The sequence below is a fragment of the Pipistrellus hanaki genome, assembly GCF_964339955.1.
Source record: "Pipistrellus hanaki genome assembly, chromosome: 19".
NCBI classification, from domain to species: domain Eukaryota; kingdom Metazoa; phylum Chordata; class Mammalia; order Chiroptera; family Vespertilionidae; genus Pipistrellus; species Pipistrellus hanaki.
This window is the reverse complement of record NC_140521.1, coordinates 678,375-703,521: the sequence shown is the minus strand read 5'-3', so window position 1 is coordinate 703,521 and position 25,147 is coordinate 678,375. Positions and strand designations below refer to the sequence as shown.

Here is a 25,147-nt window from a genome sequence, read left to right as displayed (position 1 = left end):
TGGGCTCCCAGGAGGACGGACGGCAATGCCCTGTGGCCCCGGGGGCCGCCTGCTGGCTGCCGGGGCGTGACGGGTTCCAGCGGCCCCTCCAGACCCGGCCATGTTCCCGGGATGTTCCTGGCGGGGTGGCGGCCTGGTGGGGGGGTGATCCTGGCGGAGAGAAGCCCAGAGACCAGGGCCCGCACTGACCACGTCCCTCACTCCGGCACAGGCCTCGGAGCCGCTCCGCCGCCCATGCTCCAAGGGCCGGCCGTGTCCTCCTCCCCCCTAGGCCGGCGTCTGCTTCCTGCAGATAACGGGCCCGAGGGGCCCCGGCTCCTGGGAAGGAGCAGGATGCTCCCTGGATTGACAGCCGGGGGTGGGGGCTCTGCTCTCTCCCCGCTCCCGGGGAGCCAGACGGCGAGAGACGCTTTATTGGCGGATGCACCGCTGCGGCCGGTGACTCACCGCGCCGGCAACGAAGCTCCTGTTCCCGGATGAGAGAGACACGGCGTGACGGCTGGAGGGGGTGGTGTCTCCACGCGACAGACCGCGGCCCCCGCAGCCTTGGCGCCCAGGCAGCCTGGCTCCTCAGCTAAGGCGGGGCCCCTGGCACAGTTAGAACATCACCCACGGACCATGCCACACCGTCACCTTCAACATGGGCCTGGTCAGCCCCGCCGGCCTGGCTCCGGGTGGGGCCTCCACCGGGGAACCAGGAGGCCAGGGCACAGGCCCCGGCTGGCAGGCTCCATCCCCACCAGCAGGGGGCGTGCAGGAGGCAGCCGATCCATGGTTCTCTCTCATCATGGATGTTCCTCTCTCTTTCTCTCCCTCTCCTTTTTCTCTGAAATCAATAAAAATACATATATATTAGGGGAAAAAAAAGAAAGAAAAGCATTTGCATACACCTCTCCGTGGGCCTTAGACTAGTGGTTTGGGTTTAAATCTCTCTGTATTAGATGCTCAGGTCTTCCGTCGCCTTTTAAAACCCTGGGGACCGGGCGGTGGGCGGGACCCTGGCAGGGGGCGGGTTCCGGCCGTGGGTGGGGCCTTACCTGCTCATTAACCACAGAGAGGGGAGCTTAGCAGGCTGCTGACCACACACTTTATTCTCCTAAAAACATGCTCGCACCCCGGACACGAGGCCGGGGTGCGCGTGGATAGGAAGACGTGTGTCGGGGGCCACGCGGTGCCACGGAGCCGGGATCTGGGCGGTCAGCACCAGAGACAGCGTCCAGCTTCCTGCCCATCGGGGCCGAGGCCCAGAGTCTCCTCCTTCCAGACTCCGCGGCCCGTCCTCGCCTCTGGAGGCCTGGACAGGGGCCCCTGGCCCCGGCGCCCGGCAGACGCGTTAAAAGGGGGGCGGGGCGCTGGTCAGCAGGCCGGCCGGGCCGCGCCCCCCTCCAGCGAGCGGACGAGGCGCTGGTAGGTGTCCCGCTCCGCCCGCCAGCAGTGCCGCGTCCTCACGTACTCCCTGCCCCGCGCCACCAGCTCGGCGCCCAGCTCGGGGTCCTGGACCAGCCTCCGGGCCAGCTGCACGAACTCCTGCCCCGGAGGAAGCGAGAAACGGGGTCACCGGGGAAGGAGGGGGCGGCCAGGGCCCACGTCAGCGCCTCGCCTTTCCCGGGGAGGACAGGGGCCTGCAGGAGGGGCGGCCGCCATGCAAACCTGGGGCTAGATGCCAAGTGGCTGCCCGTGGTGTCCTCCCTCGTTGGCCCAGCAGATGGCCGCTGGGGCAGGACCCCGAGGGCCCCTCCGCCCCCCGTTTCCCACACGTCCCCAGGTTGTCTCTGGAGGGGTGTCCAGGGGCCCCTGTGGTCACAGCAGAGCCGCCGTGTGTGGGGATGACCCTGACCGTGACCCGGATGCTGAGCGCTGACGTGCACGGTGTGGAGACACATGACACCGCCCCGCCCCTCGAACCCGTTACCTGAGGGTCGGAGAACAGCAGCCCGGTGACCCCGTGCTGCACCACGGCCGCGTTGCCCGGGATGTTCCTGGCCAGCACCGGCACCTCCAGGTCCATGGCCTGCGGGCGGGCGGGTGAGCGAGGAGACCGTGTGGGCCCCGCCTGGCTGCGTGGCTCAGCGGTTAGGGCATGGGCCCGAGCACTGCAGGGTCCCAGGTTCAATTCCCGGTCAGGGCCCAGGCTCAGGCTGCAGGCTCCATCCCCACCAGTAGGGGGCGTGCAGGAGGCAGCCGGTCCGGGATTCTCTCGCATCATGGATGTTTCTCTCTCTCCCTCTCCCTTCCTCCCTGAAACCAATTTAAAAAACGCATCTGGGAAAATAAACTAAATGAATCAAGACATCGGTGCTGTCCGCCCCGAGCTCCTGGGGAGACGTGAGGGAAACGCGGCCTGGCCTGGGAGGGGCGGAGGGTGAGAAGGGAGGGAGGGAGGGAGGGAGGGAGGGGAGGAGGGGGCCCGGGAGCCTTACCTCCAGAATGGCCGCCGACATGCCCTCAGAGAGCGAGCTGTTGACCAGCGCCAGGCAGTTCTTCTCGGCCGCGTGCAGGTCGGCCTGGGGCATCTCGGGGAGCAGCCGCACGCCCGCCGCCCTGCAGCACCGGCCGGCGGGGGTGGAGGAGGAGCCGTGTGGAATGCTGGACTCGTTGCCGTGGGGACGGGGGGACGGGGGGACGGGGGAGTGCTGGCCACAGGGTCCCCCTCCCGCTAACCCCCTCCCGACGCTCACCTCTCCACCTTGGCCTTGACCTCCCTCGTGAACACGGGGTCCACCTGCAGAGACGGGACAGTGAGGGGAGCCGGGAGAGCCCGCCTCCTGAGGGCGCCCGGGGGCCCCGGCCGGCTCTGCCCCCAAACACCGGGGAGAAACACACCCTCCGGTGGGCTGTGGGTCCGAGTCTGGGGCTGCCTCTGGGACCCTGTGTCAGCTGGGGGGGGGGCAGGGACCAGGGCCTGTCAGGGGGAGGCTGCAGCGTGTACTTGTCACCAAGAGGCTGGTTCTGCTGCCCAGCCCCCCACCCCCCTCCTCCCTCTCCCTCCTCCCCCTGCCTCTGCCCCTGCTTCTCCCCCTTCCCTCCTCCCCCACACGCTGCGGTGTTATTAACAGCGAATGTAATTTGAACGGGAACTGACAGAATGTTCTTTGTCTGTGTGAGTGTGACACAAGGCGTGAAACACCGGGACCAACACGGCAGCTTCCTGTTACTACGGGGGCCGGGGGAGGGGGGAGCCGGGGGAGGGGAGAGCCGGGGGAGAGGGGGCTGGGGGAGAGGGGGCTGGGGGAGGGGGGAGCCGGGGGAGAGGGGGCTGGGGGAGGGGAGGGGGAGGGGGAGCTGGGGGAGGGGAGGACCTGGGGGAGGGGAGAGCTGGGGGAGGGGGAAGCTGGGGAAGGGGAGGGGCTGGGAGGTTGGGGGAGGGGCTAAGGGAGGGGAAGGGGGAGGGGGGAGCGTGAAGGCGGAGCCGTTCCTGTCTCCGTCCCCCTCACACCGGCCGTGGGCTCCGCTCACCTCGGGGCCCACGATCACCAGGTACACGCCGGGCTCCTCCCGGTGCCATTCTGGGGGGGAAGGGAAGTGGGGAGACACGTTAGAGACGGTCCCGTCCCAGCGGGACACACAGGCCTAGTCTGTGAGCCATTTCACCTTCCGGGGTCACCCCCCGGCGGCCGTGTAAACGAGGTGGTTTAAAAGGCAAAAACTGGCCCTGGCCGGTGTGGCTCAGTGGACAGAGCGTCGACCTGTGGACTGAAAGGTCCCGGGTTCGATTCCGGTCCAGGGCACAGGCCCAGGTTGTGGGTTCCGTCCCCACTGGGGGGGGGGGTGCGGGAGGCAGCCAATCGATGATTCTCTCTCATCAGGGATGTTTCTCTCTCTCTCTCCTTCTTCCCTTCTCTCTGCAATCAATAAAAATATATTTAAAAAGTAAAAATAAATGGAAGGTAAAAACGTTGACGTTTCTTGCTCTTGGGTAAGTAGGATGGTCCTGGAGCCTCACACCTCGCTCACCGGGCTGTGAGGAGTAACGGGCGCCGGACTCAGAGCCGGGCACCGGGAGCCGCGGACGCCACGCCCAGCGCGCACGCGCGTGCCCGGACGTCCGTGCGGCCTCAGAACTCCCGGCGATTTTTTAAAAAATATATTTTTATGGATCTCAGAGAGGAAGTGAGAGGAAGGGAGGGAGGGAGGGAGGGAGGGAGAGAGAAAGAGAGAGAGAGAGAGAGAGAGAGGAGAGAGGAACATCCATGAGGAGAGAGAACCATGGACCGGCTGCCTCCTGCACGCCCCCTGCTGGGGATGGAGCCCTTCAGCCGGGCCTATGCCCGGACCGGGAATCGAACCTGTGACCTCCGGGTTCCCAGGTTAACGCTCCTCAGGGCCGGCACAGACCGTGAGGGAGGAGCCACGGGGGGGCCCACGGAGCATCGCTTTCCGGTTTCCCCACAGGCCGGGCCGGAGCGGCGCTGCCCGCCATGCGGAGGCCGAGCCGGGACTCGGAGCCGGGACTCGGAGCCGGGACTCGGAGCCGGGACCTTGCGCAGCCCGCGGCCACGTACCCGCGAAGGCGTCCACCAGGAACAGCGGGTCCTTGACGGGCCGCAGCCCGCAGATGAGCAGGAACACGTGCAGGGCGTCCGCGCTCTGGGGAATGCCTGCGGGGCGAGAGGTCGGAGGGCGCGGCCAGTGTGGCTCAGTGGCTACAGCGCCGCCTCCTCTGCCAGGGGCTCTGCCCGCCGGGAGGAGGCGCCGTGGCGGCACCAGAACGGATGGAACCGTGTCCCCATCTCCTCTGCCTCCAGCCGTTCCTGTCCCCCCGCCCGCCCGGACCGGGAGCCTCTGGGACCCGCGGACTCCACAGCCGCTCCGGGGCCCTGCCCTGCAGGCCCTCACCTGCGCGCTGGAGGAAGGTGCCCCAGGCGAAGGCGGCGTTGGGAGCCGTGGCGATTCCTGGGCCACGGAGGGGGGGAGGAGGGAGAGAGAGAGAGAAAGAGAGAGAGGGAGGGAGGGAGGGAGCGAGAGAGAATGAATTAGTTCACCTCTGGGCCAGAGCGCCTCGGGGCCACTAGGTTTGTTTCCTTAAAATCCTGTGTAAGGGCCAGGGGGCGTGGCTCAGGGGCCGAGCATCAGCCTAGGAACCAGGAGGTCAGGGTTCGATACCCAGTCAGGGCCCAGGCCTGGGCTGCCGGCTCCATCCCCAGCGGGTGTGTGTGTATGTGTGTGTGTGTGTGCAGGAGGCAGCCGATGCATGGTTCTCTCTCATCATGGATGTTTCTTTCTCGCTCCCTCTCCCTTCCTCTCTCTATAAAAATCACTAAGCGTGTGTTTTTTTAATGCTAAGCGATGCAGTAACAAGGCTGGTTTGTGTGTGTGTGTGTGTGTTTAAATGTGTGTAAGTGGCAGGCTTCTAAAACATTGACAACCGCACTCGGACAGTCCGGGTAGAAACCTAGTCCTTATTTCCGTCCCCGACCCCCGCTTCTCCAGACCGGTGTCTGCCCTCGGGGTCACCCACGCAGACAGGCCGCCCCCACCGTCTCCGGGAAACGGAACGTGGACAGGCACACTGCATCGCCTGGCAGCACCGCCCAGACTATCTTTTCTCTTCTTTGTATTTTAATATATTTCGTTGATCTTCACAGAGAGGGAGAGAGAGAGTCAGAAACATCGATGAGAGAGAAACATCCACCGGCTGCCTCCTGCACGCCCCCCCTGGGGATGTGCCCGCAGCCAAGGTCCATGCCCTTGACCGGAATCGAACCCGGGACCTTTCAGTCCTTGTCTCTCAACGGTAAGAATATTCCCCCCCCCCCCCAAATACGTTTAGAAATTCTCACCTTGGCCCTGGACACAGATCTTGTCCTTGGCGTGAGGCTGTGGGAGGAGAGAAGGAAGGAGAGAAACAGTGAACGCGGAGGCCACAGCTATGGCTTCCAGAAACAGGACGGCGGCCGTGGAAGCGGGAAATCCGTGGAGACGGGGAAGCGGCCTCAGGGACTCCGCCCGGGGCCGGAGGGCGCGGGGAGGACCCCGGGAGCCTGGGCGGCCGGACACGTACCCACTGCCGGCACGCCGCCGCCCGCATGGCCTCGGTGAACGCCACGGCGAACCTGGGGGGGCAGGAGGAGCCGGTCAGGGGGAAGCCCCGCTCGTACCCGAGCCGCCCGAGGAGACGGACAGACGGACCGGGAGCCAAGGCGGGAAGCACAGAGCGCCTGCTCATGACAGAATAAAGCTTTTAAGACAAAAACCTCAGCGGCTGAGGAACCAGGAGGGCAGGGTTCGATCCCCGGTCAGGGCACAGGCCGGGGTTGCAGGCTCTGTCCCCAGGAGGCAGCCGATCCATGATCCTCTCTCATCACGGATGTTTCTCTCTCTCCCCCTCTCCCTTCCTCTCTGACATCAATAAAAATATATTTAAAAAAATAAAAATATGCCAAGACCGGTTTGGCTCAGTGGATAGAGTGTCGGCTTGGGGACTGAAAGGTCCCGGGTTCGATTCCGGTCAAGGGCATGTACCTTGGTTGCGGGCATATCCCCAGTAGGGGGTGTGCAAGAGGCAGCTAATCGATGACTCTCTCATCGATGTTTCTAACTTTCTATCTCTCTCCCTTCCTCTCTGTACAAAATCAATAAAATATATTAAAAAAAAAAAAAAAAGAATTACAGAAATAAGCCTGGCTGGTGTGGCTCGGGAGTTGAGCATCAACCTAGGAACATTGATTCCCGGTCGGGGCACAGGCCCGGGATTGCGGGCTCCATGCCCAGTGGGGGGCGTGCAGGAGGCAGCCGGTCCGGGACTCTCTCTCCCCGTGGATGTTTCTCTCTCTCCCTCTCCCTTCCTCTCTGACATCGGTAAGAACACATCTTGTAAAAAAGTGCCAGAAGAAAGGAAGAGGCGGCTTTGCAGAGAGGACGTGTGCCTTCCTCGGTCTCCGCGTCTCCAGCCCCCCCCCCCCCCCGCCCCCCGCCCCCCGCCCGCGGGCGCCACGCACCTGGCCTCCTCCAGCACCGCCCCCATCGCGCGGTGCTTGTCCCCCTGGCGCACGTCTTCATTCAGGTCCGTGCCGCCGAAGACCACCCCGAACGGGATGCCGTGGCCTGCGGGGAGGGAGGGGGCGAGGGGCCCCGACAGTGACCGGCCCCGCCCCCGCCCCGCCCACACCCCGCCCCGGCCCGAACCCCACATCCAGCAACCCGGGAGTGGGGGCCGGGGTTGGTTTACGTTTATTTTATTTTTAAAAAGACGTTTCTATTCGTTTCAGAGAGGAAAGGGAGGGGGGGGAGGGAGAGAGAAATGTCGATGAGAAGAGAACCACGGATCGGCTGCCTCCTGCACGCCCCCTAGTGGGAATGGAGCCCCCACCCCGGGCCCGTGCCCTGACCAGGAATCGAACTGAGACCTCTGGGTTCATAGGTCGGCGCTCAGCCGCCCAGCCAGGCCGAGGGGCTGCGTGGGTGTGTTCCTGGACAGGTGGGTGCTCAGGGGACGAGGTGGGTGCTCAGGGGACGAGGTGGGTGCTGGGGACGAGGTGGATGCGGGGGGGGGGGGACACGCGGTGGGTGCTGGGGGAACGAGGTGGGTGCTCAGGGATGAGGCGGGTGCTGGGGATGAGGTGGGTGCTCAGGGACGAGGTGGGTGCTGGGGACGAGGTGGATGCCGGGGGGGGGGGACGCGGTGGGTGCTGGGGGGACGAGGTGGGTGCTCAGGGATGAGGCGGGTGCTGGGGCTCCGGGGCCCCGGGCGGGGGCGGGGGCGGGGCTCACCCTGCAGGAGCCGGCCGGCCCGGTAGAGGTGCAGTGCCAGGGCCGCCTGCACGGCCTCGGCCCGGACCAGCTCGGCGACGTGCTCGGGGCCCGCGAAGTCGGAGGCGTCCCGCAGGAGGCACACGTGGCCCTCGGCCTCCAGGTGGGCCCTGCGCGGAGGGGACGGAGAGCGCGATGGGGGCGGGGACGCGCCCAGGCTGCCGCCAGATCGGGATTGTTATTTTTTTAAATATATTTTATTGAATTTTTACAGAGAGGAAGGAAGAGGGAGAGAGAGCTAGAAACAACGATGAGAGAGAAACACCCATGAGCCCGCAACCAAGGTCCATGCCCTTGGCCGGAATCGAACCTGGGACCCTTCAGTCCGCAGGCTGATGCTCCATCCACTGAGCCACGTGGTCAGGGCAGAATTAAGATTTCAAATCAGCCCGGCTGGCGTGGCTCAGGGGCTTAGCGTCCACCTAGGAACCAGGCGGTCAGGGTTCGATCCTGGGTCAGGGCACAGGCCCGGGTTGTGGGCTCCATCCCCAGTGGGGGGCGTGCAGGAGGCAGCCGGTCCATGATTGTCTCTCCTCGTGGCTGTTTCTCTCCCCTCTCCCTCTCCCTTCCCCTGTCCCTCTGAAACCAATAAAATATGTTAGAAATAAAGAAAGAAAACTGGAAAGCTTCCCCACAGGCAATTCCAGGAGGATCTACCTCCACAGGGGGCAGGACCGGGGCGGCTGGGGGGGGGGGGAGGTTGCCTTTTCTGCCACCCGGTCCTCAGGCTCCTCCCTTCCCCTCCGGCTCCCGCTCTCCTTCCCCCTCCTGCGCACCCTCCCCCCTCCTCCCCCTCCATCTCCCTCCCCTCTCCCTCCCCCCTCCCCACCCCTCCCTCCCGCTGTGCCCTCAGGCTTGTTTGCCCTCCTTTATCTGAAGTGTTTCCTCTCCGATAAGAACACCATGTCCCAGGTGGTGTCCCAGGTGGTGACCGAGAACCGGGTCCCGCCCACAGCACCGAGCCCAGCTCCCGGCCACCTGGCACCCCTCAACCCTGACGCCCACGGGCTGAGGGGCCCCCGGGACTCCGGACATGGAAGGCAGAGCCCCAGCCGCTGCCCGGGGCCGAGGAGCTGGCAGAGCCGAGTCCGGCAGCCCTGGCACCTGCAGAGCCTCTGGCAGTGCGGCCGGGGCAGGGGCAGCCGCCGGCGACCTCTGAACCAGGCGGTCGCGGGTCAGAGGTCACTGTTCCATACCCTGTTCGTGGGCTCCTTCCCCAGTAGGGGGCGTGCAGGAGGCAGCCAATCAGTGATTCTCTCTCATCATGTCCGTCTGTCTGTCTGTCTCTCCCTCCCCCTTCCTCTCTGAAACCAATAAAAGTAGATCTATAAGAAGATATAGAACAGAGGATGGAAAACCTGCCCTTGCAGTGGCCGGAGAGTAAACACCTTTGGGATGTGGACAGAGGCCCCGTCCCCTCCGCCGGGCGGGGTCCGGGGTCTGGGCAGCTCCCCCGGGTCCGGCCAGCCGAGGCTCAGCCCTCACGTCTCAGGGCGCACAGCCACCACAGCCACACTGCCGCGCGCCCCACAGCGTGTGCGTGTGGCTGCCGATCGGATACAGACGTAGGTGCCCGTCTCTTTCGTTCACGCCGGAGCGGAGCCTGAGCCCTTAGGTCTGTCTGTCTGTCCAGCTCTCTGAGGCCCGGCCCCAGGTCAGCTCCGGCCGGGCTCCCTCTGACGCCACGTGCACCCCTCCCCGTGGCACGCACATCCCGGTGCCTGCCGGGCCCCCTGCCACCTCTCCCCCCGCCTGTCAGATGAACTTTGACCCTGGCCTCTGACCTCGATTTGTAACTCACCAGACTGCTTTTCTTTTTCCTTTTTAAAACATATTTTTATTGGTTTCAGAGAGGAAGAGAGAGAGAGAGTGAGAGAGAAACGTCCATGATGAGAGAGAATCACGGACCGGCTGCCTCCTGCACGCCCCACACTGGGGACTGAGCCCGCAACTCGGGCCTGGCCCTTGGCCTGGATCGTGCCCTTGACCGGGAATCGAACCCTGACCTCCTGGTTTGTAGGTCGATGCTCAGCACCAGCCACACAAGCCGAGCAGGACTGTTCGTCTTAATGAGGAGGAAGCAGACCCTCGGCCGGAAGTAAACGAGAAACTTGAAGGAGTAATTCAATTTGTTAAAAAATAAAAATAAAAAAAGGAGCTTCTATTAAGCGTGGGGCAGCCCCCGCCCCCTCCCTGTCCCTGGGCTCAGCACACAAATTAGTACCCTCCCCCTCCCCAAGCCCCTTCCCCTCCCGCGAGACAGAGCCGGGGTCAGGACGGCGAGGGCCCCTCGGACCACCCAGCTGCTCCCCTGAAATTGACATAAAATAGAATGTCAACTGCAATGGGGAAAAATTTTTAAAAAGAAGACAGCCTTGGCCCGTGTTGCTCAGTGGGTAGAGCGCCGGCCTGCGGACCGAAGGGTCCCGGGTTCGATTCCAGTCAGGGGCAAGTCCCTCGGTTGCGGGATCCCAGCCCTGGTCCCGGCTCCCGCGGGAGACAACCCATCCACGTGCCTCCCTCCCCTTGAGGTTTCTTTCTGCCCCTCCCTCTCCTCACCTCCCCCAAAATCAACGGGAAAAGACCCTCAGTTCAGGGTGAACAGCAACCAAAGATGAACTGAGTGCAGGGAGGAGGGAGGAGGGAGGAGGGAGGAGGAAGGGGGAGAGGGGAGGAGGAGGAGGGAGGAGGAGAAGAGAGGGGGGAGGAGAAAGGGGTGGGAGGAGAGAGAAGGGAGGAGGGAGGGCCCTTTGGCGAGCAGGGCCCTGATCAGGGGTACAGAGCGCACCCCAAGGCCCCGGAGGTCTTCGCCTCGCTGCCCCTCCCCTCCCCGCCTGCCCCCCCTCCCCCCGATTCTGCGCACACGCTGCTCCTGGAGGCCGCTCGTCCGGCCGGAATGGCACCTGCGCACGCGCCCCGGGCGGCTCAGGGCGCGCGCCTCCGCCTCCGTCCCGTCCGCGTGTCTCCGCCGCCTCCCGGGCCCCGCGGGAGGTCAAGGCCGCGGAGTCCGACGCCGCTTTCCGACTCCCCCCCCCCCCGACCAGGGCCCCCCCAGACCCGGCGCCCCGAAGCACCAACGCCCGCGGGGGAGCCGCGCGCAGGCCCGCGGGTGGGTGCGCGTCCCGGCCGCCAGCCCAGAGGGTCCCGCCCGGCCCAGCGGCCCGGAGCCAGAGCCAGAGCCGGAGCCGGGGCCGGAGCCGGAGCCAGAGCCGGAGCCAGAGCCAGAGCCGGAGCCGGGGCCGGAGCCGGAGCCAGAGCCGGAGCCAGAGCCAGAGCCGGAGCCGGGGCCGGAGCCGGGGCCGGGACCTGGGCCGGGACCTGGGCCGGGACCTGGGCGGGACCAGAGCCGGACCGGGCCGCGCGCCGCTCCCCGCGCTCTGCGCCCCCGCGGGCCCCGCCGGCCGTTTGCGCGCGCGGATCACGGAGCCGGAGGAGAGCGGGCGCCCCCGCCCCCGCCCCGCCCCGCATCCAGCCCGGCCCCGGCCCGCCCGCACCTACCGCACCCGCCGCGCCGTGACCGCGTTGCCCGTGTGCGGCCGCAGCACCGCCAGGAACAGGAGCCGCATGCCGCCGCCGCCGGGCCATCCACCGCCCGCGGGGCGGGCCGGGCGGGGCGGGCGGCTCACCGGGCGGCGCCGCGGGGTCGGGGAGAACCGCCCGAAGCTCGGAGCCGCGCCCGACTCGCCGGTTTCAGCGCCGGGGCTCCGGGCGCGCGGGGCCGCGGGGCGCTGGGGGGGGGGAGCGGGGAACCAGGAGGAACCTGGGCCTCCCCGGGCGTCCGAGGCGACCCGGTGTGGCTGCACCGGGGTGTGGGGCCCTTCCCACGGGATGTGGCCACGCCCCCCCGGGACCTGGGTGGCTCCGGACTGCTCCCGTGGGGACGGGGTGGGCGGCCCCCACCTTGTGAACCATGCCCGGAGCGCCCACCCAGGAACCGGGGGTCACGGTTCCGTAAGGTCCGGGGCACATGCCCGGGTCGCGGGCTCCATCCCCCGTGGGGCGGGGAGGAGGCGGCCCATCCTGCTTCTCCTCAGGGACGGTTCTCTCCTCCCTCCTCGGAGAACCCACGGGGATGTGTTTATAATAACAGCGCACACAGAGCGGGGTCTCCCCGGGTGATGACGGGGTGCACTCTGGACCTTTGGGCGACGGGACCTCAGAACCGGCTCCGGGGTCACCACCTCCTTCCTTTCCCTCTGGCCTGGGCCTCCCCTGCGGCGGCTCCTCTGTGTCTGTCAGAGGTTTGGCCTCTGCCCCCCCTCCCTGTGGGGTGAGAGCGGCAGATGCTGGCTGGGGCGGAGGGGGGAGGAGAGAGAGTGAGGCGGGGAGCGGGGGCCTCGCTGTCTGCTCAGAGGAAAGGAGGTTTGGACAGAGCTGTGGTCTCCAAACCCTGGCTTTCACCCGGGCCCCTGAGAGCGACCAAAAAAAAATTTTTTTAAAAAGACTCGTGGGTGTGAGGAAGCACAGCTTCTAGGGTTTCAACAGGAACCGGGGTTTCCGGACCCAGGTAACTGCCCCGGGGCTGGGGCAGGAACGCCGGGCTGGGGTGCGCTCTGCCCTGAGGCGGGCGGACCAGTTCCCCCAAAGACGGTCCTCTCCCCGCCTGGACGCAGGGGCTGCCCAAGGCCGGGTGTCTGGGCGGCAGGACACCGGTCCGCAGAGGGCAGGCGCCCTAACCGCTTCGGTACAGCCCTGCACAGCCACGCTCCTTCTCATAAATCGTTAACTCACCGGATTGCGTAACGGTATCCCGTCTGTGGTCAGCAGGAGATCAGGACAGCCCCCCTCCCCGGCCCCGCCCCCCCCTGCCCGGGGCCCAGGCTCCGGGAACACCCGGACCTCAGGTTCCCCCGACGTGACGCACCCGTGCCCGGCGCTGTCCCAGGCACTGGGCAGTGTCCCCCCATCGAGAGGGCTTGTGCTGGCCGCTCTGCACAGGAGTGAACTCCTCACCGGCTCTTTACCTGGTTCCTTTTTTATTTTATTTTATTGATTTTTCACAAAGAGGAAGAGAGGGATAGAGAGTTAGAAACATCGATGAGAGAGAATCAACGACCAGCTGCCTCTTGCACACCCCCTACTGTGCCCGCAACCAAGGTACATGTCCTTGCCGGGAATTGAACCCCGGACCTTTCAGTCTGCAGGCCGACGCTCTATCCACTGAGCCAAACCGGTCCCGGCGGATGGTTCCTTTTGAGGGACGGCATTTCCCAATGTTAGTGCACGGCAGGCACTGACGTCAGAGCACGTCCCTGCTGGTGGCTCTGGGATGATGGGGCGACGTGGGAAGGACACTGGGGGACCCAAAGGCTGGGGACACCCCCCCCCCCCCGACAGCCAGCAGGAAATGGGCGCCTCAAACCCTCACCTTAAAAGAACGAGACTCCCTACAACCGCAGGGGCTGGAAGGAGCCCGGGTGAGATCTCCGTTTTGCAAGACCCTGAGCTGAGCACCGGATGGGCCCCGCCCACCGCGGCCCGCCGGGAGCTGATGTATGGGGGCTGCAGTCCGGGAGCTGAGATCTGTCCCCCGCACAGGAAGCACAGAGCCATCCATCAGCCGCCGCTCCCCGCAGGGCCCCGTGAACAGCTACATAATATCCCGCACACCTCCATCCGGATGCAATCACTGCGCTCTAATTGCACAAGGTTGCCGTGTGCGGCGTTTTGCTGCTTCAGGCAACATTGTAACGAGCGGCTGGTAGCCAGGTCTGCGCGCAGCGCCCTAGGTTCCCGGAAGAGGAACTGGGCCAGGGGCAGGCCCCGGGGTTTCCACACGAGTGACGGACGGCCCCGCAGGAACACACGGGACACGGCGGGCTTTTCACGGAGGCGGTTCCCGGATCACAGTCCCCGCGGGGCGCTTCTGGCTCAGGGACGAGAACGGCTGCCTTTGCAGTCCATGAACTGGACAGTGTGGTCTACACTGTGTCCTCAGCGCCGGCCCTTCCTCTCAACACTCTTATGGACGCCCAATCCGGGGGGTTTTCTTCGGCCCCACTCTTTCCCCCAGGGGCTGTACGTGCCGTTATCATCTGAATTATACTGGGTTTGGCTTCCAATTCTTTTCCTTCCTTTGATCTTTTCTGAAAGGCCTGACCCGAAACACAAGTTCACTTGTAACTGCCGGTGACCTTTCCACGTGGATTCAGACTCCTGTAAGGAATCGGGGTCATTAAGATAGATGCCCGGCCGGTGTGGCTCAGTGGTTGAGCGCCCTCAATGAACCAGGAGGTCACGGTGGATTCCCGGTCAGGGCACAGGCCTGGGTTTCAGGCTCCATGCTCAATGGGGAGGGGCGGTGCAGGAGGCAGCCGATGGATGTTTCTCTCCCCCTTCCTCTCTCGGAAATCCATAAAGACATTAAAATATATATATAGACCTCTTGGGTGTGGTCCCACATCCGTGAACTAGAACAGCTGCACTTCTCCCAGTCCGCCCTCTCCCCGCCCTCCGCCCTCCCTATTGGCCAAAGCCGGCCTCCTGCGGACCCAGGAGGGAGCGGATCCAGAAGAGGGCGCTGTTCACAGGCCAGATAAGAGCCTGAGAAGAGGGCGGGTCCACACCCCTCACCGCCCCAGCCAGGCTCTCACATCCCCCGTGAACCCGAAACCCGCCCGCAGGCAGGCTCCTGGGCTGTGGTCTGGGCCGGGAACGCCAGGCCCCACTGCACGGGCTGGCTCTGCCCCCGCTCCCCCTCCGCCTCGGCCGTCTGCAGCCAGGGAGCTGTGCTGCAACAGGGATGCTTTGAAATGAACAGAACTTACGCCCTAGCCCCGTGGTGGACAAACCGCGGTTGGCCCCTTGAGCATGGCTCTTCCACAAAATACCACGGCCTGGGTGAGTCTGTTTTGAAGAAGTGGCGTTAGAAGAATTTTAAGTTTTTTTTTTTAAAAAAAATGTGGCTCTCCAAAGTAATTCCAATCGTCCTGTTGATATTTGGCTCTGACGAATGAGTTTGCCGACCACTGCCCTAGCCAGTGTAGTTCAGTGGACAGAGCGCCGGCCCTGCTGACTGAAGGGCATGTACCTTGGTTGCGGGCACATCCCCAGTAGGGGGCGTGCAGGAGGCAGCTGATCGGTGTTTCTCTCTCATCGATGTTTCTAACTCTCTATCCCTCTCCCTTCCTCTCTGTATAAAATCAATAAAATAAATGTTTAAAAGAAGAAAGGCTTCTAAGAAGCTGAAAGCTGGAGGCAAGCAGGATGCCAACCACGTGACAAGGACACCGACTCTGGGCGTGGCTTGTTCCAGAACCCTGGTTCTCCGTGGGGTCGACTTTGCAGCCCGGGGCCACATGGGGATGTCTGAGGACATTAAAAAAAAGTTTTTATGGCTTTGAGAGAGAAAGGGAGAGGTATAGAGAGAAACATCAATGGGCTGCCTCCTGCACGCCCCCTACTGGGGATGGAGCTCACAATCTAGGCATGGGCCCTGACGGGGAATCGAACCCTGACCTTTCTGGTGACAACCCAGGAGCTGGGGTGGAGGTGGCATCCAGTGGAGGGCAGAGGCCAGAGCGGCGCTCACCTGGCACCAGGCGCTCACGTCCCCGCAGAATCTGCTCCCCCGGCAGCGCCCCCTGTCCCCGGGCAGGAGCGCCAGCAGGGGGCCCTGGGCATGGCCCGGCCTTGGCACCCGAACCCGGACGGCCGATGCACACCCCCCCCCCCCCCGGGCCACCGCGCGCAGCCTGGGTTCCCCGCGGCGGGGCTCCGGGACCTCCAGCCCAGCCGCCGCCCGCAAAGCCCGAGCCCCGGAACTGCCTCCGCCCCGCGGCCCCACCGGCGGCGGAAGTGGGGCTCCGCTCTGGAAAACTTCCGGGGCGGCGCCGGAAATTCCCGGCGGGCTGAGCGGTGAGTGGCGAGCCGGCCCAATGAGAACGCTCGAGGGGCGGGCCCAGGAGGGGACTGGGGAAAGCCGGTCTCGCGAGAAGGGCGCGGGCGGGGCCGGGCAGAGCCGCGGAGGGGAGCGAGCCGGCGGGTGGGCGCATGGAGGGCGCGGGCGGGCGCGCGGAGGAGCGGGCGCCGCTGCTGGGCGCGCGGCGGGCGGCGTTCGCGGGCCGGCGGCTGGCGTGCGCCGCGGTGCTGCTGACGGAGCTGCTGGAGCGCGCCGCCTTCTACGGCGTCACGGCCAACCTGGTGCTGTTCCTGAACGGCACGCGCTTCGGCTGGGAGGGCGCGCAGGCCAGCCAGGCGCTGCTGCTCTTCATGGGCCTCACCTACCTGGTGTCGCCCTTCGGCGGCTGGCTCGCCGACGCGCTGCTCGGCCGGGCGCGCGCCATCCTGCTCAGCCTGGCGCTCTACCTGCTGGGCATGCTGGCCTTCCCGCTGCTGGCCGCGCCCGCCACGCGCGCCGCGCTCTGCGGGGCCCCGCGCCCCCCGGGCGGCCGCAACTGCTCCGCGCCGCCCTGCGCCGACGCGCCCGCCCGCTACTGCGCGCCCGCCGCGCTCGGCGCGCTGGTGGTCGTGGGCCTGGGCGTGGGCGCCGTCAAGGCCAACATCACGCCCTTCGGCGCCGACCAGGTGAGCGCGGGTGCACGCAGGCGGGGGACACAGGCCTGCCAAGGCCCAGGGGAACCGGGGCAAGTGGAGGCGGGGCCTGGGGAGGGGGGTCCGCACGGGGATGGGTGGCAAAGCGGAGCTGCAAGGACGGGGCGCCCCCTTTGACAGCGGGGCCCTCGGCCTGGGCGCCTGCGGGGCATCCTGGGAGCTTTCCAGGTGGGACATCAGCCGGTGCAAAGGCCCTGGGGCCGGGAAGGGAAGGAGCCCTTGCTGCTGCTGCTGTGGCTACAGTAGGTCGCCTCGCAACACGTCCATGTACCCATCCTTCACCATTTCTGCCTCCTGAAGTTACACGAGGTTACGCATCAAACGCTTTGAAAAGAAACGTGGAAGGAGAGGTGGCCGGCGGGCCCGGGGCTGTAGGGGGACGGCTGGGCACAGAGTTTGAGGTCTGTGCTCAGTGCAGGGGGGAGCGTGTGTGGGTTTCCGTTCGGGGAGTGATCCGATCTGATTTGCGTTTCTCAGAGATGGGGCCTCTGCCGCCTGCCAGGCAAATCAGGGCACTTCCCGTTTTCGGAGCTAAGAATACGCACGGGGCTCGGGCTTCAGGGGGAAGGAAAAGGGAAGGAAAAGAAACGTTTCGTGAGAGCGAAAGTGATGTGAAATCCTGGCTCAGTCTCCATGGCGGAGAGCGGAGTGTGGGCTACGCCCTGGCCCTCCCCCCCGCCCCGCCGAGGAGCAGAATCGGGAGCCCTGACCAGACGGAAGGCCCCTCAGCTCACAGTGTCCCTGCCGCCCCTGCTCAGACCAGCTGGAGGCCTCTGGCGGCCAGAGCGGGCGGGTGGTGTGAGGACGGCAGGAAGCTGGTACAAAGGCTTGTTCTGTAAACTGTTCTCTCCGAGTGAGAGGTTTTTTTTTTAATAAAAAGTCAAGGCGGCCGGGACCGGTTTGGCTCAGTGGATAGAGCGTCTGCCTGCGGACTGAAAGGTCCCGGGTTCGATTCCGGTCAAGGGCATGTACCTTGGCTGCGGGCACATCTCCAGTTGGGGGGGTGCAAGAGGCAGCTGGTCGATGTTTCTCTCTCATCGACGTTTCTAACTCTCTGTCCCTCTCAATTCCTCTCTGTGTGAAATCAATAAAATATATTTAAAAAAAAAAAAGTTAAGGCGATGTTGATGGACGGTGGAATAGTATGCAGCTCCGAACAGGAGGGAAGCCCCGCGCCTGCTAGGGGAGGGTGGGGGGGTGGGCTGACACCGCGATGCTGCCTGCGGGGAGCCGGCCCAGAGGCCCATGGTCCCCGGCTAGCTCCCTCGTGGGAAACGCCCAGAGCAGGCGGCCTGGGAGGACAGAAGTGGACGAAGTGGCCTCATGGCGCCAGGGCCCGGGAGGGGACGGGGTGGCCGGTGGCTGCGGAGGGACGCGGGGTCCTGGTCGGTGGGACGTGGCTGTGGGCGTGAAGGTGCAGATGGCTCCACGGCTCTGCGAGCAGCAGCTCGGCTGGCCGTTCCCCAGGGCAGAGCTGTTTTTGTTTGTGCCTTTTTGTGAGTCACGATTCCTAACAAACACGGAGGAGGGGGAGGAGCAGGAGGAGCAGGAGCAGGGCCTGTGCCAGGCCTTGCTCTGCGCCCCGGCTGGCTGCGTGGGGACGGGATGGGGTTGGGGAGAAGCAGCCAGGTCGGTCTGGGACGGCCCGTCTGTCACGTCCTGGCCCTTCTCCTCTGCGGGAAGCTGCCCGTGGCGTCCGGCACGTCTTTGCCCTGGAGACGCCGGGGCGGGCGGGGGGGGGGGGGGTGTGGGAGCCGGGGTGAGTGGTTGCTGTGCAGACGGCCCGCCCGTGTGCTCCCCACGCCGACCTCCCCGGAGGTCACACATTCCCCCGGATGGACGGGGCCTGGCATCGTGGCCGGAGAGAAGAAAAGCTCCTTTTACCCGTAAAGACTTTATTTTCCCGGCGGGGAAGGCAGCGGCACTCGGGCATTGTCAGGAATTCTCCCAAAGCAGCCAGCTGTCCGGCTCACTCCGCCCCCCCATCTTTCTCTGCCTGCCTGCCTGGTCCTGGGGCGGCTTCCCAGCGGTCATGTGACAGCTGAGGCAGGGCCGGTGATGTAATGTGACTAATGTGGAGTGACGCCGGGCCCTCCGCCCGGGGCTCCGAGGCCGAGGCATGTGACCCCGGGCGCCCCACGTGCGCCCCAGAAATCACGGGTTATTTGGGGCCTCGCCAGGCCGAGCTTCCCAAGCCCTCTCCGGCGAGGGGCGCTCGGAGGCTGGAGCAGCCTGGCCGGCGGGCGGGGGCCACGGGAGCTCGCTCCTCACGCCGGCGAGAGGCTCTGAGCGTGTCCGTGGGACCGAGTGCCACTGGATCCACGAATCGTCCTGCATTCCTTGTGGCTTCACGCTGGCTGGCCCTTCCCCTTTAAGCTCCCCCCATCCCTATCCCCCAAAAAGGCTTTCTGTACGTCTGAGTTCTGTCTTTGTGGCCACTTCTCTGCTCACAGTTCCTCTTTCCTCGCCGTCTCCAGGCAGCGTGTTTGAGTCCAGCCTGTGACGCTGAAATGAACGTGTCTCCAGAACAGCTGTCTCAGAGGATAGCACGTCCCTCCAGATGGCTGACGCGGTCGCCATGCCGGCATCCGGTCTGGGGCCCGGGTCCAGTCCTGACCCGGGAGGGGGAGCGTTTACTTAAAAAGTGGAATTTCGGTTCGAGACGGTGGCCGCTGTGTGAGTGCAGCTGGCAGATACTTCCCAGCCCTGTGAACAGTCCGGGTTCGAGTATCCATTCAAGGATACTTAAAGCTGGGTCGGCAAACTGCAGCTTTTGAGCCACGTGTGGCTCTTTGGCCCCTTGAGTGTGGCTCTTCCACAAAATACCACGGCCTGGACCAGTCTAGGTTAAAGAAGTGGCTTGCGTTAGAAGTTTACGTTAAAAAATGTGGGTCAAAAAATTTCAGCTGCTGTATTGTTGGTGTTTGGCTCTGTGGACGGGTGAGTTTGCCGACCGCTGGCTTAGAGGATGCTTTTGTGGGGACCGTCCCTGGCCGTCCGGGCTCCGTGAGGAGCCTCGCCTGTTACTGAGGAGCTTGTAACGTGGATCAGGGTTCCGATCTGGTCCTGGAGCAGAGATTGCCCGGCGTTTCGTACCCTGAACGTGGACGGCAGCCTGGCCAGTCCCGGGGTGAGCCCAGCCCGGCCTCCAGCTCCTGATTCTGAGTTTACGAAGTGAAACTGGCCAGAGCGACTCCGGTGGAGGGCTCACCCTGCGTGTCCGTGGAGACGTGGAAACCACGTGGGAGGGAAGCCGTGGGCCTGCGCCTTGGGCTCCGGCGTCTGTCGAGGGGAGGGTGCACCTCAGAAACCGCCGCCTCTTCCCCGGGGCCTGCGTGTGCCGGGCCCAGGGATCGGGGCGGAGTCTCCCGGGACCCCCTCTCCCTGTCGGAGCCTCTCGGGCCCAAGGAGAGCCTGCCTCCCCGCGCCGGCTCCGGCTCCGGCTCCGGCTCTGGCTCTGGCTCCAGCCGCAGCTTCCTCTTTGCCCCAGGTTTCTCCGGGCTGTGGTCAGGGCGGTGAGGGGCGGTCTGCAGCGGCTGTGAGCCGGCGCCTTTAAGGGCAGCCAGGTGTCCCCGCAGGTGTCAGAGGCGGCGCTGAGCCGTCTCCTGACCTGGACGGACGGGCTGGGTTGAAGCGTAATTAAGAGCCGCAGAGCGCAGACCTGGGGGATGGGGTGGTGATGGGGTGCAGGTGCCCTTTGTGAGGCCCTGGTGGGTTGTAAGCCTTCCAATGGAGCTGTGACGACAGTAATCACATAAGAAATGCCCTAGCCGAAACCGGTGTGGCTCAGTGGATAGAGCGTTGGTCTGTGGACGGAAGGGTCCCAGGTTCGATTCTGGTCAAGGGCATGGACCTTGGTTGCGGGCACATCCCCAGTGCAGGAGGCAGCTGGTCGATGTTTCTCTCACATCGATGTTTCTAGCTCTCTCTCTCCCTTCCTCTCTGTAAAAAAATCAAAAAAATATATATTAAAAAAATAAAAAGAAATGTTTAAACAAACAGCAGAACCCCCGCTGAGTGTGCCTCTCAGCCCCCTCCTCCCCCGCTCCCGCAGGTGAAGGACCGCGGCCCCGAGGCCACCCGCCGCTTCTTCAACTGGTTCTACTGGAGCATCAACCTGGGCGCGCTGGTGGCGCTGGGCGGCGTGGCCTACGTGCAGCAGAACGTGAGCTTCGTGACGGGCTACGCCATCCCCGCCGTCTGCATCGGCGTGGCCTTCCTCACCTTCCTGGCCGGCCTGAGCGTCTTCGTCACCAAGCCGCCCGACGGCAGCGCCTTCACCGACGTGGCCAAGGTCCTGGCCTACTCCTGCCGCCGCCGCCGCCGGCCGCCGCCCGCGGACCCCGGCCCCGGCGGGTGAGCCGGCCCCCGGCCCGGGCACCGCGGTCTGAGCACCTTTCACGCCGGCGGGGGGCTGGGTGCTGGCTGAGCGGGGCCGGTGGGGGTGCGGGTGGGGGTGTCTGTGCCCTCACCCTCCTGTCCGTGCAGGGAGGGGGGCGGGTGTCCCCCGTCTTAAAGACGGACCACGGCTGGCCACAGCCTGCACGTGAGCTTCCCGGTGGACACGGCTCTGCCTGCCCGGCCACGTGGCCGTGAGGGAGGGAGACGTGGCGGGGGCAGCGGGCTCTGGGCGGTTCCCGTCCAATAAGAAGCATCGAACTCATCCGAACGGGAGGCCTGGCCTCGGCTCACAGGGCGCCTCCCTGTGCCCCACGGAGAGTGGCCCCCGAGGGTCAGCACGGGCGTGACCCAGAGCTCCCTGTGGGCTCGGGCAGGGGGTGGGCGCAGCAGAAGAGGGGTGCAGGGCTTCCCCGTGCAGCCCCAGAGCCCCCGTCCTGGGTCCCCAGACTCAGTGTCCTCTCCTGGTTCGCTGACGGGGAGGCCCGGCAGGAGAGCCCCCCTCTGGGCGCTCGGAGCCGGTGCTCGCTGGGACACGGAGCTGCGGGCAGGCTGGGCCGTCCTCACCCAGCGGGCGGGGCCTGCTCGTGGGCCCCGGGGAAGGGCAGGCCGAGGTGACCCCGGGCACGCTCTCGGCCGCCCCAGCCGCCTCCCCGGCCAGTCTGCCTGCCTGCTGCTGGGGGCTCTGCCGGAGGGGGGGCGTGGGCGGGGCTCGGCGGGGTCCAGGCAGCGTGCGGGCTCCGGGCAGACACTAACGCCTGCCTTTTGTTCCCAAGCGGAGGCAGCGCCCCCCGGCCGCCCTCTAAACACGGTCTGTTTGATTCCTGTAAGCTGTCCCGGGGCGGGCCCTTCCCGGAGGACACCGTGGAGGACGTACGGGCCCTGGTCAAGGTGGTGCCCGTGTTCCTGGCCCTGATCCCCTACTGGACGGTGTACTTCCAGGTGGGTGGTCCGGGGGCCAGGCTGCGGGCTCCTGGGCGGCCTCTGCTGACGGAAGGCTTTGCTGTTTCCCTCTGTGGTCCCGGGCCCCTCCCCCGGTTCCTCCTGGGGGTGACTCCGTCGGTCGGTCTCCGGACGGGTTCGGGGTGATGGGCTGACAGACTGTCCGCTGCTTTCAAGCCGGCGGGAGAGGCTGCAGGGGGTGGGGAGGGGCCGAGCCGGTGCACCCAACGCTGCCTGTGCCCCCAGATGCAGACCACGTACGTCCTGCAGAGTCTCCACCTGCGGATCCCGGAGATCCCCAGCCTCGCGGGCAGGGCGCACACGGTGAGCGGCGGGGACCCCAGGAGGAGCTCCCGGGTCAGTCGTTAATGAGCTGCCGGTGTCACCACCCGCTAATGGCTGCCCAGCTGGTCCCTCTCCCCACACGTCCCGGACAGGAACTGCAGGGCCGTCCGGACCGGGTCCCGTGTCTGTTCAGGGCGGACTGAGCCTCTCCCTGGAGGGGGGGGCCTGTGGGACCACCCCCGCACAGCTTCCCCGCCCCCCCACAGCCCCCTCACCCCCTGCACAGCCCCCCCAGCCCCCGGCACAGTCCCCCGTCCCCCGCACAGTCCCCCGCCCCCCCGCACAGCCCCCCGTCCCCCCGCACAGCCTCCCCGTCCCCCAGCACAGCTTCCCCGCCCCCGCACAGCCCCCTCCCCCCCGCACAGCCCCCCACCCCCGGCACTGCCCCCTGCCCCCCTGGCACAGGCCCCCCCGCCCCCGGCACAACCCGCCGCACAGCCCCCCGCCCCCCCCCCACAGCCGCTCGCCGGGCCGTGATGGTGACCGAGCGCCCCCTCCCAGGTGCCGGCCGCCTGGCTCACCATGTTCGACGCGGTGCTCATCCTGCTGCTGATCCCGCTCAAGGACAAGCTGGTGGACCCGGTGCTGCGCCGGCACGGGCTGCTGCCCTCCTCCCTCAAGCGCATCGCCGTGGGCATGTTCTTCGTCATGTGCTCCGCCTTCGCCGCCGGTGAGGGGCCGCCCGGCGCGGCCAGCAGGGTCGGGGGTCCGGGCGGTGCTGGCCCTCAGCGCGGGCGTGGGGGCTCGGCGGGCTCCGGCCCTCCGCACGGTCACGGAATCCCGCCCCCCGTCCTGGCAGGGATCCTGGAGAGCAAGCGGCTGGACCTGGTGCGGGAGGGCACCGTGAACCAGACCATCGGCAACGTCGTGTACTTCGCGGCCGACCTGCCCATCTGGTGGCAGGTGCCCCAGTACGTGCTCATCGGCGTCAGCGAGATCTTCGCCAGCATAGCCGGTGAGGCCTGGGGCGGGGAGGCCTGGGGACGGGGAGGCCTGGGGCGGCGAGGCCTGGGGCGGGGAGGCCTGGGGCGGGGAGGCGTGGGGCTGCCGCACGTCTGGTCCTAAGGATAAACCCATGGTTGGTTTCTTGCCTGAGGGCCGGGGGGACGGGTGGAGCGGCTGTGGTTCAGGGTCCGGCTGAGAGCAGCGGCGGCAGCCTGTCCGCCCGGCGGCGCTGCCCCCTCGGGGCCCCAGGGGAGCGGCTCCTCTGGTCCGCTCGCCGGGCACCGTTCAGGCTGCCGTGGTGCCGCCTGAGGGCGTGGTGCCGGCTCAGTGCCCCGGCGCAGCTGCCTCCCATAAGCCTGTTCGCCGGCCCAGCTCCTCGGGGGCCTCTGGGGGGCTGCTGGGGGCGGGGCCAGCCCGGAGGAGTGACCGCGGCGCCTGCTGCACGGAGCCCCGCCCCCCTGCACTTAAACACCGCCCCGCCCCGCCCCCGCCCCCAGGCCTGGAGTTCGCGTACGCGGCGGCGCCCAAGGCCATGCAGAGCGCCATCATGGGCCTCTTCTTCTTCTTCTCGGGCGTCGGCTCCTTCGTGGGCTCGGGGCTGCTGGCCCTCGTGTCCACCCGGGCCATCGGCTGGATGAGCAGCCACACGGACTTCGGTGAGGACCGGCGGGCGGGCGGGCGGGCAGGGTCCCCGGCGGCTGCCACGGAACGCCGGACGGGCAGGGTCTCCTCGGGGCACTTCCTGAGCCCGGACCCTGGCTGTCCTGGCGGCCTCCTCCCCACGGCCTGGCTGCACCTGCTGCTCTGTCCACGGGAGGGCTTCCCCCTCCCACCAGCAGGTGGCGTCCTGGGGTAAACACACTCAGAGGAGAGGCTGCTGCTCCCCGCCTGGGCCTGGCTCTCCCTGGCGCTGGGAGCAGGCTTTGAGCTGGCTCCCTGCTCTGTGGGTCTGAGAGAGAGAGGGCGCCCCCTGCAGGACATGCCTGGCCTCAGATGCCAGTGCCCCCGGACTCAGTGGACAGGGAGGCCCACTCACTGCCCGTCGGCTCCGGGCAGGCACACCGGGTCCTGGGCTCACGCCCGGCCTCCTGGGCAGGGGCACCGGCCCGGAGCCCGGCCTGCATGGTCCCAGGGGTGTTGTCCTGGGGGGCGGGCCGCAGACGCCCTGGGCCTGGGTGCCGCCAGGTGGCTCCGGCCGAGGCGGGGGCCCCCTGAAACATAGCCCCGCTGACGCCCGGGCCAGCTGACCCCCCTGCCTTCCAGGCAACATCAACGACTGCCACCTCAACTACTACTTCTTCCTGCTGGCCGCGGTGCAGGCCGCCACGCTGCTGCTCTTCCTGCTCGTGTCCGTCCGGTACGACCGCCAGCGCGCCAGGGCCTCCGCGCCCGGGACGCCCGGCAGCCGCAGGGCCTGACCGGAGCTGCGGTGCCAGCCTGACCCGGGCGGACCGGGCGCGAGCGTCCGCCGTCCTCGCCGACCGGCGCGCCCCCTGACCACCGGCGCGCCCCCTGCCGGCGGACGGGCGCGTGCTGCTGCGCGCACCTGCCGCGGGGCCTCCGGAGCCGAAGCGCAGGGGCCTCCTCGGGACGCGCCCTCCCGCAGCCGCCGGGCCAGGCCCCCACGAGTGCACAGCCGGGCTCCTCGTGGTTCGCACGCGTGTTTGCGTGTGACGTGACTGTTCTTTCTGAGGAGCGAACCCCCCTCGTGGTGGAGGGCGGAGGGCCCGGTGGCGGGCGGACGCCGGGGGACTCGCCGGGCCCGGTTGCGGTCGCCAGCCGCTCCTCTGGCCTCCGGCGCGGGGCACGGAGGCCGTTCACCTGCAGCTTCACGCCCTGTGTGTGAGCTGTGGGCGCTGCTTTTCCAGTGGAGTAAGAGGCGAACCAGGAAACCGTTACACCGTGTGTCCGGCCCGGCCCAGCCGGCGGCGAACGCTGAGTGAGGCCAGGCCGAGCCGCCCGGCTGGCGGTGGTGCTGGCGGTGGTGCTGGCGGTGGTGCCGCAGGACTGAAGGCCGTCGCGGGCCGGAAGGAGCCGATCTTTTGAACAAAATCTGTGTAGTTAGGAGCCGCGGACAGTTTACAGTGACCCTGGCCCGTGGGCGGCTGCGTCTGTCTGTTTTTCGCGCCTCTGGGCCTGACTTTGTTAACTCCCTCTGAGCTGGACTTTGGTAAAAGCTTGTTATTAAAATGCCTCCTCCCGAGGCCCAGGACCC

General features: G+C 66.5%; 2 protein-coding genes across 7 annotated transcripts; one reads left to right on the top strand and one right to left on the bottom strand.

The window, feature by feature from the left end:
• Positions 1-1,070: 1,070 nt before the first annotated feature.
• On the bottom strand, positions 1,071-15,743 carry GLT1D1 (glycosyltransferase 1 domain containing 1; the record flags this gene model as incomplete). Of its 6 annotated transcripts, none has more annotated exons than XM_084867440.1 (12): positions 1,071-1,527; positions 1,913-2,011; positions 2,421-2,541; positions 2,679-2,722; positions 3,457-3,506; positions 4,503-4,598; positions 4,837-4,893; positions 5,781-5,817; positions 6,002-6,053; positions 6,939-7,044; positions 7,711-7,859; positions 15,208-15,743. In XM_084867440.1, the coding sequence occupies 12 exons, from the start codon at positions 15,741-15,743 to the stop codon at positions 1,357-1,359; spliced, it is 1,518 nt and encodes a 505-aa protein (XP_084723566.1). In that variant the 3' UTR covers positions 1,071-1,356. The 6 variants fall into 6 exon arrangements, with proteins under 6 accessions (XP_084723566.1, XP_084723570.1, XP_084723569.1 ...); XM_084867444.1 differs by having other exon boundaries at positions 6,002-6,158; positions 15,281-15,391; XM_084867443.1 differs by lacking the exon at positions 15,208-15,743 and adding an exon at positions 11,889-11,963 and having other exon boundaries at positions 6,002-6,158.
• SLC15A4 (solute carrier family 15 member 4) lies at positions 15,742-25,147 on the top strand (the record flags this gene model as incomplete). The annotated part of the gene is made up of 8 exons (XM_084867436.1): positions 15,742-16,275; positions 20,357-20,658; positions 21,477-21,642; positions 21,889-21,966; positions 22,489-22,657; positions 22,787-22,942; positions 23,430-23,588; positions 24,196-25,147. The coding sequence occupies 8 exons, from the start codon at positions 15,742-15,744 to the stop codon at positions 24,348-24,350; spliced, it is 1,719 nt and encodes a 572-aa protein (XP_084723562.1). The 3' UTR covers positions 24,351-25,147.